Below are 15,675 nucleotides of genomic sequence, written 5' to 3'. Positions count from 1 at the left end.
GATCTGAACTGCATTTAGGAGCCAATAAATGACATTTCTGTCATGAATTGAGCATCTTTTAAGAACAAACTTAACTGGATTATGTTAATTAATTGTATACCTGAAAGAAACTGGGTTAAAATCAGAAAGAATATTTGTAAATAAAAGTGTTGCATAACCAACAGTGATATTTTAGCAGCAACCTGTTGAATGTGCAGTAACAGAAGAAAGGTATAGTCATCAATATTTATTTATTTGTATATGACCTTTTTAAAGTCATAAGCAAAAGAACATTTATTTTGTTCTTTCTGCCTTAGCCAGAACACAAATTATAAAAAGAAATGTATAAGGAAACCTCAATATATCGGGTAAATACAAAAATTTCATAATTCTCTTTTCAGTACAAAGTTTTTTCTTCTAAATTTAAAGTATTTCACTGGACAAAGTGTAGCACTGTTTTAGTTAGAGTACCTGCAAAAAATCATTTCCTCTATAAATCACTTGAATGATTAGAACTACGTAATCATGCACTTTGCAAAGAAACAGCCTTTAATTGTATAGAATGTCACTTTGAAAGATAGGAAGGGGAGAGTAAGGGGGGACAAAAGGGGAAAGGAACTTGATTTTCAAAATAAGGACAATTTAAATTTTTATTTAGTTAATAGCTCTTTACTTTAAAGAGATTATTATTTAAGCATGAAGTTGTTGGTAATATATTGTTAACTTCCCTGCAAATCTATACAGGTCCTTGTCAATGCATTTGGAGCTCTGATTTATAAAATCCTTGAGCTAGTATATTGTTCTAAACTTGAAAGGAGTTATTCACACCAGCACGGAATTGGCCAGTTAGGCAGATCTTTCAAAGGATTTTGATAGGGATATGCTTCTTACATTTCCTCTGTTTTTTTTCCCATCGTTGATTTCATGCTCAAGTGTGTTGATTTATTTATTCAGGGCACTGTGCCATTCAGTATAGAAGAGGTCAGTGTGGTAGTATTTCATGGCTTTTCTTTCATCCACAAAGCCTTGCCACCTTCTGTCTATGACTCATGCATCTACTGGCATTCCCTGATAGCAGAATATTTGGTTAGCAGTTACCTGCTTATTATTCTCATCCTGTCCACGTGTGGGTGTGCTGATGCATGTGAAATCTAGAGGTCCCAGCTAGTGTTGAAGCATAATACTATCTAGGCCAGGAAATGCCTGGTTGCCCAGATACTTCTCAGAGCAATAGGGCAGGGACTGAATCTCTTATTTCCTTCCTGTCATCCATTCCGTAACACCTATGCCCCAAGGGGTGTTTGATATTCACTAATCCAGCTTGCCTTCTATTGTTAATACAATCTGTAGGAACCACATTTTATGTTAAAATATCTGCAAACCCATCAGTGTAGAGTGCTTGAGCCTATTATTTACCATATAAATAATTAGAAATATACTAGTTTAAATCTTGCTCTACAGTGCTGCACTTTGTTAGACATTGGGCAGGTTACTTCAGTTTTGATTTTCCTCCATTTCTACCTCTGTAAAGTGGAGGTAATAGTAATACCAGCTCCATAGGGTTCTCATGAAGATGGGTGAATGTGGACCATTTACGGCATGTGTCACATATGTAAAGTACCATGCAAAAGCTCACTGTTGTTTTTTCTGTCAGCGTCATTTTGAGCAACAGTAGGTCACAGGATACTTTTTTCCTCCAAGAGATTAAAAAGACAACATGAATGTCAAGAATGGGGGGAGGGAGAGAAACAATAGGGTTCTAGCTAGAGTAGCTTACATTGAAGAAAACCAGTGGGTACGGTATTCCTTGGGCATACCTTTTTATTTACGTGGAGATGAGCTTGTGGCTTTGCCCTTTGTGTTTCTTCATGTCTTGTACCACCCTGCACACATGTCATCTGTTAACAAGTGCCTTTGGGTTTATCTTTGAGACTTTACAAACATTTCTGGAACTTTATGTATCCTGTGCTGCCTTTCTCCTAGTCATTTAATTAAAAGTTACCTTTCTATACTTCACCAATAACAGCTTGCCTTCTACCTGCTTGTTTTAAAAACTTTAATCCCATTTTCCTTATAGCATTTGCCTAAAATAGTTAAAATAACTAAAATAGTTTATATTGACACTAATATTATAAATGCTGGGTTGTGCAAATATACTTGGAGTTCAGCTGGTATTTGTTTTCTTCCTACTTCATTAAATTAAGAGTTTACAGTAAACATTTGCTATTTGGAAGAGATGTGTATTTCAAACGATGTTGTTGTCGAAGTTCTGTTACTGAAAATCTGGTGACCCATTTCAAGTATCAGTTTTTGAGTGGTTTTTTTGGGAGGTGAAAATGAGGTAATTTTACATATTTTCTAGAAATTTGTAAAAAATAAACCAGTTGGCAAAATATAGCCTATTAGAAAATGGGTAGAGGATATAAACATAATCAGTTCCTAGAAGGAATAATTTGCAAGATCACAAACACAAAAACCTTAGTCTTAATACTAGACAAAACATGAAGGGAAAAACCCCATTATGTCATTTTTTAACCCTATCATATTGGGAAAAATGTTTTTTATAGCATATCTTTTTTTGTTCATATTTTTGATAAGTACAAGTACATTGTAACTGACCATGGACACAAAAGCTAACATCCATAACCTTTTGAAACAGCATGTTTTGAGGGAGAGAACTCTGGTAGGGCAATGTGCAGGATGATTGGAGGTTATTAACCTTGTACTCAGTATTAACCTTGTATACACTGGTCACTGGGAGGTGTGGTGTTTGGCCATAGAAGCACTTTCTTTTCCACGTGGTGCATGTGTAGCCACTGAGCATCTGCTGAGAGGGCTTTTTACCTGGCAAAGAGGGAAGGGGCAGTCACAGGTAAAGAATGCCATAGCTGCTGGGCATAGTCAGTTCTCCATTATTCAGACATGTGTCCTTCTCTGTCAAGAGGCAAATCAAAGGGAGTGCAAGTTGGTTCTTTGGTGACAGTGGTTTTATGGGGAAATAATTTTCATCTTTGAAGACAATATGGGATGGGGGTATTTAAATATTGATGGTGCTCTCATTTCCTTTCAGTCAATTAGTTAAATCACTATTGATCATTATTGACTTTATTCTTGTTTTTCACTCTAGTAATGTTATAGGGTGTCTTACTTAGTTCTTAGGCATAGTCACCAGTTCAACCTCTTCATTGTAGGTGTTTTTAAAGCATTTTTTAGTATACAATTCTGAGGTCTGGGATCCAGAACCTTTTTGTGTGTGTATGCATTCTGCTACTTCCTGAGTGTATGACTGTACACTAAACATTTAAAACTGTTTTGAGTCTCAATTTCCTGATCTGTAAAGTGAAAGAGTTGGATTAATTAATCCCTGTGGTCTTTTGAATTCAGTGAGTCTGACAGAGATTTTATCCAGTGATTCGTTACAAGCATGAGCCAGGTGTAAATACTTTTCCAATATATTCTGCCCCTGGATACGTCACACTCCAGTGGTTAAATCACTGGAAGTTTTTATTCCGATTGAAAACAGCATCCTCTGTTAATTATTGAGGTATTAAGGTATTTGTAGTTCTTCTAGTAGAGGGATGGAGTCCCTTGATACTATAGTTGAGATTTGCTGTGAAGTTGTTCTTTTTAGAGTAACTAGAACACGGAGAGTTAAAGCATGGAAGGCTGAGTAAACGAGTGCTTTCTGGTCATAGAGACAGGGTATTCTGTTTCCTGATGCTTGAGATGACCCAAACAAAAAGATTCATTTTATTAGTGGTGCAGTTTTTCCATCTTAGTACTACTTACCTTATCCTGTTCAAAGACGCTGCTAAAGGGTGCATAAACTGAAACATAAATGTGATTTAGCATGCAGTTCAGAGGGGCCACCCTCTCAGGGTGCACATAAGAACATTCCCCTTTTCATGAGCTGGGCTATAGGCTCATTCACATTGGAAGAGATAAAAGAAACATTTATGGGCGAGTATGAAGACCAGGCTGTGCTTTTTCCAACCATCTTTGGCCACTAGGAGGGGGAATCTTTCTGTTTCCTTTAGCTTGCTTTCTCTCTCTCTCTCTCTGTCTCTCTCTCTCTCTCTCTCTCCCTTCCTTCCTTCCTTCCTTCCTTCCTTCCTTCCTTCCTTCCTTCCTTCCTTCCTTCCTTTCTTCTTCTTCCTTTCTTCCTTCCTTTCTTTCTCACTTTCTTTTTTTAAATAGATGTGGAGTTTTAAGTAATTTTCATGTAATAGTTAAAATATGACTTAATTTTTGGGATTATGCTTAATTTTTATGTGACGCCTACTGGGGCATTTCTGAGTACTCCATGGAAGTGAGGGCTCACCCTTCTAATGAATAGAGTGGGTATCAGGCACACAGAAACCTGACCCTTTGGGCCTGTGGCAGGGGCCTCATCCCTCTGACATATATCTAACCACCAAGTCAAAATACTTCCACCTGATACTGTACCGCCCCACGGGCACGCATGTGCCCAGAACTGAGACCAGGGAAATCTCAGGCACTGTATCCCTTCTCTCCTCTGAGCTCTGAGTCTTCTAAAATTACATGACTTTTCTGGGTTTGGGTCACTTGATTAAAACTGGAAGCCCTGTTTAATTCATAAAACACCCCGTAATGGAAAATGACTAAGTCAAGTTGGTTTGAAAATGAATCCTTTATGGTCTTTTATTATTTTGTTGGGTCTTGACATGTTTTGGTAGTTCCCAGATGGAGCAGATTGAGTAAGGAGATTATTTCCTAGTTCAAAATAATGAAGGACTTGTATTCTAGGCCTGGTTTTGTCTGTTACTAGTGGCGAGCTGTTAGGTAAGTTGGCTAACCTCTTACGCCTCCGTTACCTGAGTTGCCAAATGGCTGCTTACTTTCCTAGTGAGGTTCTTGTGATAGTAAAACCAAAAAAAAAAAAAATTTCTCTGCCTTGAAAACATTAAGACAATGGTGTTTGCTTAAAATAGTATAGCATTTTATGTGACATAGACACCCTTAACCATGTGCAAAAGTAAATTTGAAAGGGTCACAGTTGGGACATTATCTCTTAAATTTAAAAGTTTTCTCTATCAGGAGAATTTATACCAAAGTAATTGTGTCATAATGAACAAGTTAGAGATTTAACTGGCTCTTTCCTTGGTCTTAGAGGAGTCAAGTGTCAGAACTTAATGTTAGTTGCACGTTTTCTGTTGTTATGACATTTTAGCCATTAGTCTGATTGGAGCATTCTCTATCAGCCTGTGCTTCAAGAGGAGGTGGAAACAACCATCCTGCTAGTTCAGAGAACGTCTGCCTGCTCAGATACCCTGTCTCCCCTGGAGGCCCCCAGGGGAGGCCAGCTGGGCTCCCTGGGCAGGAGACCAGGAGCCTGTGCTCGGCTTGTTTCCCACTCATTGTGTAGTATGGGCCCTATCACTGGAGAGGCCTGGCAAGGAAGTGAGGAGGAAGCTAGTGCCATTGCTGGTTCAGAATGTTCCAGTGTGGTTGGAAAGTTTGAGAAGTGGCCTGGGTGAGAAGAACAAGACCTTATTGACAGGGTTCAGTGCTGGCCAGGTCTGTTTCACATCAGCTTTCTAAATAATCACAGCTCTCCCCACCCTAGGGATCCCCTATACCTCTGCTTTTTTTTTTTTTTAAACATCCTATGCAACTATGGTAGGACACATAGCATTTTCACTTGTTATTCCAGGAGAATTTTGATATGTGAAAATTGTTGTCTGCTTCTAGACAAGATAACAACAACAAAGCTTCTTACTATGCTTTTCTTCCTATTGCCATATTGTTATTCTTATTGCAAATATTTTTCTACTACCGTGTTTTGTCATTGACTGGTTTATGGGAATACTGAAAATTCGAACATTTCTGATGGTAGTGTAGGCTGACCTGGTTTGTCCTAGCCTGAATTGGTCAGCCTAATGGACTGATTTAGTTAAAGTACTGAGTATGTAAAAACCATGCACATCGTAATATTGAGATGAAAAGCCCAAATGCTTTCTGTTCTTCTCCATGCGAGTCTGTAAACCAGAATATTTATGTCAAGAAATCTGAAGAAAATCTGCTGGAGGTTTTAATGAACCACAAAATGTGTCTCTTGTATGCCTCGCCTTGTCATTCTGCCTGAATTTATGCAGTACTTCTACATTAATGTTGTAAACACCTCCTTGGCAGCCCTGTCATTTTCAGGACCCTTAGGGTGTCTCCAGTTCCAGCTTTAGGTCATGTCATGATAATCATAAGGTTTACTTCATTTTTCTTTTTCCTGGATATCTGGTAGGAACTTTTGAAGCCAAAAGGGATATTTTAAGTTTTTTAAAACTGAAAACATCCAAGAAACTTCAAACATCCCCAACTACTTTTGAGGTCACCAATTTCCAGTAGTTGTGGTGTCCCAATTTTGTTAGGTCTGGGTGGGAAGATGGGACTCCATACTGGGGCTTAAGACAGAAGAGCAATTACAAAATTGATTACAAAATGTGACTTTTTAAAGTGACTCTGGAATGGTGATTTCTCAACTTTTGACCTCTTACTAGTTTAATTAGTTATCTTTCGTACTTTCTTTCCCTGAATATGGTACAAGAAATAATTAAGTTTACCTAGAGATCCTGCTCAGAAATTTTTGAAAGAATTATTAGAATCCAATTGAGAATCTTAGTATTTAGTCAAATACTTTTATGCTGAGGTAGGAGTTAACTACATGATTGAATATTAATACAAATGAAGTACTTATTTGTGAAAAACTAATATCCTCGCCCTTTGAAAGTTCATATGTGTGTGCATGCATATATGTGCTGTGGTAATACAGATCTAGTTACATCTACCCTCTCCCCACAACACACACACACACACCCCTAAAAACCCTTAAGCCCCTCAATGACTTCCCAGAGCCCTTGGGATGAGCAGCCAACTTCCCCCCAGGCCTGGAGTGCTCCCCTAAAGGCGCTTACTTCCTTCCACTGCCCTGCTGGCCTTCTCCACTCTAATGAGGAACTTCTTTTTCAGTAATGCCAACACTACATTGGCCTTTTCTTCCCCACCCTTCCCTCTCTTGAAGTCTCCTTTGTCTCCATCTCATCCCTTCTCCAGTGATTCCTTTTTCATACCTCCCTAGGATTTGTCATTTTCCTGCTTTATGTTCCCATAGCAACAAGGCAAATCACAGTTACCTGGAAGGAGTTTATCACAAGGCATTTTACATTGCACACATATTTGCATATTTCATACAGCTTGTCAGTGGCAAAGTATAAACCCGAATCCATGTGATTCTGAAATTCTGCATTTTCTTTCTTCACTGTTAGCTACTTCCCTAGATTTCAGTTTCTTCCTTTGTCTTTTGTGGAGTACAAATGGATTACTGTCTGGGAAAATGCCCTATGAATAATGGAAGGCTGTGTGATGTTTATTGTCTTTATTGGTATTATTTTATTTTGGTTGCTATGATCCTCTATTTTAGTTTAAGAAGACTCTTAAATGCTTTTCTCAAAATTCTTAGTGTGGTCATCTTTCTACACCAGCTACCGTGGGTCTGACACTTCCCATTTTTTCTTCTCTTCCCAGGATGGTTCGTACTTGGCTGAGTTCCTGCTGGAAAAAGGCTATGAGGTGAGTGACTCAGTGGGCTAACGGGTGGTGGGTTTGCTCAGACACAGGGACCTCGTGTTTCCTCTGCTGTGTCCTCCTGATTTTCCACGGAAACTGATAACAAATCGGAATCTAGGGAAGACTGTGCTACTGGCCTGTGATCCTGCCAGCTCATTGTGCTCTTTATCTACTGGTGAGCACTGGTGGCTCAGCCATTCTACACGTCTCCGATAAAGCGTTAGCCTTTGCAAGCCCAAGCTGTAACATATGAGCACTAATTTATGATGTAATGTGTTACATAAAAAGTCCCACTCACAGTGAAGTCACTTCATTCGGAAATTGCACAAAGCAATAAAAACCAAGCTGATCTTTGGCATGCATGAATGAGAAATTTACACCTGAAGGTTTTTGCTTTCTAATAGGCAGCCATATATTTTATGGAAGCTGAAACTTTCAGGTTTGCTGCTGCCACTGCTGCTTTGTCATCGTCTTTTTCTTCTTTTCCTTCAACATTTTATCCTTTCTTTAAAAGAAACATAGGTTTCTATGTGAAATTTGATATGGTTCATTGTATACATCTTACTTTTCAAAGACATTTTTTCAGTTATATACATGTGTATAAGTTCATGCTATGCAGAGAATAAAAACCCACTATGGCCCGTATGCTCTAACCTGCTTTGGGAATGTTTGCATTAATGGTTTTGCATTGTCCTTTATTCCAATTGTGGTGACGTTGTATAAAAAATGTGTAGTTGGAGAAAATGGAGAAACAACAGCATGGAATTGGGCATCTAAATGCCAATAGGGTTTGAAGAAAAGAAAATTAATTTTCTTACTGTAAGTCAGAAACTTTTCTGAAAGCCTTAAGAATTCATAACAGGTATGTTGTGCACCTTCTGTACTCTTGCCTAATAGTTCTACATCTTGTGATATCAAAAGAAGGCATACATATTTATGAAAGTGCATATGTATGTATGTCCATATGACTAGATTGCTATAATAATTGAGAGTTTAAATAGATCATTTGTTGTTCAAAAGACTTGTTTCTAAGAAAGGGTTGTTATCTATTTAGTTTAATCTATGCTTTAATAAATATTAAAAGGAGACATGTGGCAGAGAGATATCCATTGTTCTGTGTTTCAGATGTGCAAGACCTACTGGGAGATGTTTGGTGGCCAATATTGTGGTTAAGGCACAAGTGAAACAGGGGAAGGAGCTAGCAGAGCAGTAGTTATTACATTTTTGCAGAAGGAGGTGGTATGAGAGGAGGGATGCTCCAACTTCATGGGTGTTAAGTACTTGTTAAAGTGGACATGGAGACTGGGACTAGAGATGAATTTGTTGGCTATAGGCAGTGTCCATTTTCAGTCTTGAGGACAAGGGGATATGGTTGTGTGCTGTGATAATGGGCTGACTAGTGGTAGGGCTTGGGGCTAGTCTGGAGGTATAAACATTAACCCTTCTCAGGCTGAAGGACCTGCACACAGTGGTGGTGTTAGTGCTACTGTAGAAGATTGGGAAGGAGACTGGTATGCAGCGGTGAGGCTCCATTCAGGTGACTTATTAAGGAATCAACAGATTTCAGAGGATAAGTAGGATGAGAGGTTTGGAAGCTCTTAGAGAGTCTGGGACTGCCTGGTGAGTACAAATGTTTTTATGCCATTAGCATTGAAATTATAAGCACAGATTTGATTATGGTAGAGAGAAACGATAGAAAGCCCATTTGGCAAATCACAGTTACCTGGGAGGAGTTTATCACAGAAACAGTGATAGGCCGGAGAGGAGACACTTAGGAGTGAGATCCATAAATTGATAGAAGAAAACATGATTGGCAATATAGGGAGAAGGTACAGAGCCACAAAGCATGAGAAGAAATAAGTCCCCCACATAGTACAGTGGACATGTGAACTCTATAAGGAAAGTGGGAGTAAAGGGTGTTTATCCGCATTGTATTCTGTTTTAATAGGCTTCTATTGGCAAATTTAAGAGATTGATACACTTGGAGAATAAGCTGTTGAGAGGAGTCAGATGGTGTTGTAGGCTTTATCTTTTTGTGCGTAGGTCAAAGTAAATTTTGGAGTGATTTTTCATATTGTCTACATTGGAAAATTTTGAGAATTATCAGTTGTAGTCTTTGACCATGAGCAGAAATAGAATTAGTAGATTGTGTGCAGGATGAGAGGGGGACACATTTGTCCACATCTGAATCCTGAGGGTCAACTCTGGCAATTTTAGATGAATACAGGCTTCTAACCCTGTGGATTCCCAAACTTTCTCAGTGGGTTCTCAGTCTTATATCCCATTAAGATACCGAATTTTGGTTCAGAAGTTTGGAAATTGTCCTTTCTACCTTGTCCCCAGTTATAGCTGATGGTGCTTATCTGTGAACTACAGATAGAGGACCACTGTGAGTAAAGGTTCAAATGAGGTATGGTGACTGGTTTAATTGCAGGTGCCTTAACATATTCTAAATTTGTGGGGACTTTCTTCTCTGAGCTATTTTGAATCTATTCTTTGTAACAGGAATATCACTAAACTTAGAAATGCCTGGAAACAGCCTAGTTTGAGGTAGCAAAGTGCAAGCCAGAAACACATAAACGCTGTGAAGAGACTTGATGCTGAGACTGAGTTGTTCTTCATAAAGAAAGAGGCATACTGACTGGCTACCAGTGGAAGGTCAACCTGGCATTATGAAGGTGGCTAGTAGAGAAGCAGTCAGATCTGTGGGGTAGTAATGATGGGGTTGCATAGACGGAGTGTGCAGAATTAGCACAGCACAGTTAACTACACTTCTTTACTTTTTCTGTAGTTAAAAAAAAAAAAAGTACAAAAAGCCTGACTAATCTTAAAGCAAAAACATACATCTGTGGATGACTTGAAAAGGAAGGGCTTATATTAACAGATTGATTAGTAGTGGTTAATTGCCTTGTGTGATCACATAAGCTGTGAGACCTGGTCATTTAATGTGGTCACTGAAATCTATAAATCTGATCGTGTTCGTCCCTTGATATCTATAGGGGATTTGTTCCAGCCACTCTCCCCATACCAAAATCTGAGGATGCTCAAATTCCTTATAGAAAATGGTATAGTGTTTGCAGAGAATCTATACAGCTCTTCTCTAATACTTTAAATCATCTCTAGATTACTTATGATACCTAATATGATGTAAATGCTATGCAAATAATTGTTATATACTGTATTGTTTAGGGAATACTGATAAGGAAAAATGTCTGGGCATGTTCAATATAGATGCAGTTTTAAAAAAATTAATTTTCAGTTTGCAGTTGATTGAATCCATGGTGCAGAGCCTATGGATATGGAGGGCTGATTGTATTGCTTTATTATGGTCCATTTCTCACTGAGAAGAGACTTAGTGAGAATTATAGTTTTTATCATTGCTTGTTTTTTGAATTTTACTCAGAATTAAAAAGTAAGGAAAACTTAAAGAGAATGATCTTGTTAATTCTTGGTTGATATGTGGAGATGTTCTCTTCTAAGGAGAAAAATAAAGAATTGTCAAGTTTTTGTGGAAAATTATCCTGTGAATACTTTATGGACTTTATTCTTTGCCTTGCTGAAGTGCAGAGGACCATTCTCCTTTTACCCTGTTGACTAGCATAGAGCAAGGGAGCTAAACAAGCTACCCCACCCACCATGGTAAGGGAACCCTGAGGCTTAGAACTGGATGTCCTGTCTTAACCCTCCTCTCCCACTTGTTGTCTTTGTGACCTTGATGACCTTGAGCAAGTCAATCAGCCCCTCTAAGACTTTATTTCCTTGTCTATAAATGGAAATGATGAATATACCTGTCTCTTGAAGTGGTTGTGAAGTTTAGGTGAGAGAGCACATGGACAACTCTTAGTTGTTAGAACTCTGTGGGATGTAAGGGGCTCATTGTGATGGGAATGATGGATAGAGTCTGATGCTGACAAGCCAGTGGACACATATGGTATAGTGGGCTCCCTTAGTCTACTTTACAAATTAGCATTAATGAAAGACAGACATGCCATGTTCTCTTGCCTTGGACTCCAGAGTTGTATGCATTCCTCCCCGTCATCAGGGAGGGAGGAAAACTGACAAAAATGAAAGTTCTATGGAAGTACATTCTAGTTTCAAATACCTTCACAGCACCATTGTTAGCAGATATGCTTTTTCTTGGTTTGCAAGGAGAAGAATTAGAGAAATGAAAGACTAAGTCAAACTCTGTAAAAGCTAACATTTATCCAGGAATATTAGAAAAATTATATTAAATAACTTAACACCAATAACAACGTAGTACCTCAGAATTTAAAATAAAAAAAATAGGTACATTATGGGTTTCACTTCCAGGAAAGTAACTATAACCACCTCTGCTGAGATAGAGTATAAAAATAGAAAAGAAATGGGATACAAGGATTGTTCACTTGTTTTCTCTGGGAGGTTATTTGTTTGAGTATGGATCTCCTGTTCTTCTGTTCTTGATCTGAACGAATTCTTGAAACTTTTTTTTTTTTTTTTTTTGGCTTATTGATTATCCCAGAAGCCTTCATACATTATTTGAAAGAAGTCAAACTTTTTATGGATTTTATTTTGAAACTACCTCAGGCATCTGCAGGAGTGGCTCAGTTAAGCCTTTAACTGCCATTGCTTACTAGCTGTGTGATTTTAGGCAGTGTCCTTATCTGAGGAATGGGAATAATATTAGTTTGGTTGTTTGAAGATTGAGTGTTTTTTTTTTTTTTTCCATCTATAAAAGACAGTGTCTGACACATTCCACTACCATGTAAATGTTAGCTGTTGATACTACCTATGTAATCTGTACTTTTCAAAGGGTGAGTGACATTAATCATCCCTGCAAGGCGTCCTCTGCCTCCAAGAGAAATGTAGACACTAAAGAATTGAGATTCGGTGATAATGATTTCCATGTTCTTGATCATAATGAATAAATAATGAAGAATTTCTCCGTCATAGTGCCTAATCTGACTCTAGATTTTGAAGTCGAATTGACTTTGTTCTGACAAAGAGAAAACTTAAAATTTACCCCTTCATCACCTAGTTAACTATGACATGATTATTTGTTTGTCACAATACCTATGTCCATTTATTTTAAGACTTTCGTTTTTCAGAATTTTGTTTGTGAACTGGTATAATTTAATAATAATTCTGGTTAAGTCCATATAAAGTCATTTAACTCATTTATCTTTTCAGTTTGATTTCTTAACCTCATCTCTTTTTCTTCCCATATCCTTACAAAAACAAACAAAAAAGCCCTACCGACATCCTTTCTGTAAAGAGAAAGCTGTTAATCTCAAATTTAACTAGATTACGCAGTTTGCACGCATTTTGGCTTGTCTTAATGTTTGTATTTCACCTGTCTCAGAAGCAGACAGACTCAGCTTTCATTAGTTCTTAGAATAATACCTGCTGTCATGGATTAAGCATTTGGCAAGTCTCTTTTTCTGTATACACATACCAACAGTTGGGAGTGAGGGGAAATTAAAACACTTTTTTTTTCCATTGGGGGAAAAAAAGAACTAATGTGTAATGGTTTTCATTGTAAGTGTGACATTAAGGTCCTGTGTTAATGATTTGCTATGACTTTGTATAGCTGTCTGCTTTTCACATTGAATCCATAAAGATTGTTTAATATTTTATCAAAGCCTTTTATACTTATATGTAATATATATATGAAATTTCTATGTTTTAGGCTCTTAGAATATATGACTTCCCCAGAATTCATCAACCAAAAGAAGATACCCTATATTATTATTATCATCATTATCAAAGTTAAATTGTATATTTTTAGAATAGATAAATTCCTCTCCATCAAATAAAACAAAGCACTAATGTCTGAGGAGTCTGTGTATTTCAGAAATAACTTTGGTGGTAAATGCCAGATTTCCTATGTATAAGTATGTGAAATTGCTTTTTATTAAACAAAATTTATTAATTTTGTAGAGCAACTCAATTTAATGACTAAGTAACAATTTGAAAATTGGACACCAGGAAGTAGAATAATTCTAAACTTAATATTATTGTTATATCCTATACTTTAAATTAAGTAATGGCTGTGTATATAGCCAAATCTCACCATTTCCTAGATTTTTAATGTTGCCTCCTAAAAAGTCAACCAAGTATGCAGTATACCCCTACTAAAATATTTACATGTTTACCAAATTTTCTTGGGTTTTATTCTTTTGGAAAATAGTGTTGATGAATGCTTTTCTCTTGGTTAATACAGCTAACCAACAGAATTATTAATTGTGGGTGTGTTGCATCCTTTGCAGAAGTCATTTCTCATGTATGCCGTATAAAATGATGATGACATTTCTTTCTGTTTGAAAGAAAGTCTTATGTGCTTATGACTTCCTCCTTGCATTTGGAATATTTGAGTCATGCCAAGGATTAATTTTGGTTTGAAATAGACAGAAAACGATTGAGTTAAAAATATAGAAGTGTATTCAGCTGCAAATGAACCTACCCAACCTTAGAGGGAACACTTCTAAAATAAGTCAAGGATTAAAACTGCCACCAGTGGAACTGGAATTTGGGCAGCTGGTGACATAAGCTGGTGTTAGCATTGGCAGCACAAAGGGAGCAGTCCTGACACAAGAAGGAAGTGGGACCAAGTCTGGAACAATTTCTCTTATGTATCAGACACAAATAGTCTTTTCTTCAGTATCAGACAGGTATGCATTCCTGTTCTAGCAACTTTATCCCCTTATGCTGATCATGGATAAATCAAGATAAATTTCTTAAAAAATCCTTTCTTCATTTCTATTTTCTTCATGTCTTACTTAAATCCTGTAATGTGTGAAACTTTTTCCTAACCCATCCAATTTAATATCTGATAAATCTATATTTCAGAAATAACTTTGGTGGTAAACAACAGATTTCCTATGTTTAAGTATGTAAAATTGCTTTTTATTTACACACACACACACACACACACACACACAAAATAGATGCAGCATGCAGTAGCTCTGAGGAGAGAGGAAAGATGTGAGGTCCTCCTCCCCTGTTAAACAGGCAACAAAGCTGTTTTACAGATGTGGCCTCATGTGGTATGTCTTCAGTTTCAAATTGAAGAGATATTTTTGTCAGCAGTAAGGCAGAAAATGTATGTGTTTAGAAAAGGAGACATTTGAGTATCTATAAGCATGAAGTCACATAATTATCTAATTACTTTTGTTGAGACTGGCAGTAAAAACACTGGAGAAAGATGGAGGTAGTGCTCTGGTACCTGTCAGGCAGTAGTTAGGGAGAAAATAAGCCCTCTACTATTTCTAATAGTTTAAAAATAATGTTATAAGTAATAGTAATTTTTTTCATAAAGCCAAATATTAGCAAAAGAACTTCTGAGTTATTTTTTAATTCTCATTACACATTTGTAATTTACTTTCGTCTTTTCATACTTAAAAATTCAGGTCCACGGAATCGTACGGAGATCCAGTTCATTCAATACAGGTCGAATTGAACATTTGTATAAGAACCCCCAGGCACATATTGAAGGAAGTAAGTCATATTCTTTTCTAAAATCTTCAGAGATTTCAGAGATGTTGTCAAATGTCATTTTTCTCCCCTATCTAGTCGTAATTGTTTGCCCATGTATCACTGTGTTGAATATGAGCTATATGCCCTGAAAACCTTCCTTATTGCTCGCTGTTCTAGGCCATTGTGTCATCTGGATTTGACTGTTAAAGGGAAATTGGGTAGGTGGCTCAGAGAGACCAAGGGAAGACATGCCTTTGATCACCCCTCTCCAGGTGTCCCTGTTCCCTCAAATAAAGAGTAATTCTGCATTTAAAGAACACTCTTTGCTTTTTACATTTGGTTCAGTTTATTCAAGTTAAACAATCTGCAGACATTTTAATTAATTTTTAAAATAATTTGTGAAGACAGATTCAAAACCTTCTGGCAATTAAAATATTTAAATTGCTGTACCAATCATTGTTAAGATTTATAACTTTTTTATTGTTTTGTTGTTGTTGTTAGTAAATTTGCCTATGTTGTAGATGGATGGTTAAACAGCACAATTATGGTGTTTTCTTACTTGTCCTTTATATATGCAACCTATAGCAACAAGTTGTTAGGGAGACTATTTTGTACATGAGGAAATGGAGAGACAGGCAGGTGATTTTATTGAGGTCAAAC

At 37.2% G+C, this 15,675-nt stretch overlaps 1 protein-coding gene across 1 annotated transcript in view; it reads left to right on the top strand.

The window, feature by feature from the left end:
- GMDS (GDP-mannose 4,6-dehydratase) overlaps nt 1-15,675 on the top strand; it is a 626,998-nt gene that overhangs the window by 107,952 nt on the left and 503,371 nt on the right. Inside the window, 2 exon segments of the mRNA XM_079148803.1 lie at nt 7,519-7,563; nt 14,949-15,036. Coding sequence (XP_079004929.1) covers nt 7,519-7,563; nt 14,949-15,036 — 133 coding nt within the window.

The sequence above is a fragment of the Sciurus vulgaris genome (assembly GCF_902686455.1).
Source record: "Sciurus vulgaris genome assembly, chromosome: 7".
NCBI lineage: Eukaryota > Metazoa > Chordata > Mammalia > Rodentia > Sciuridae > Sciurus > Sciurus vulgaris.
This window is presented reverse-complemented; position numbering and strand designations above follow the sequence as displayed.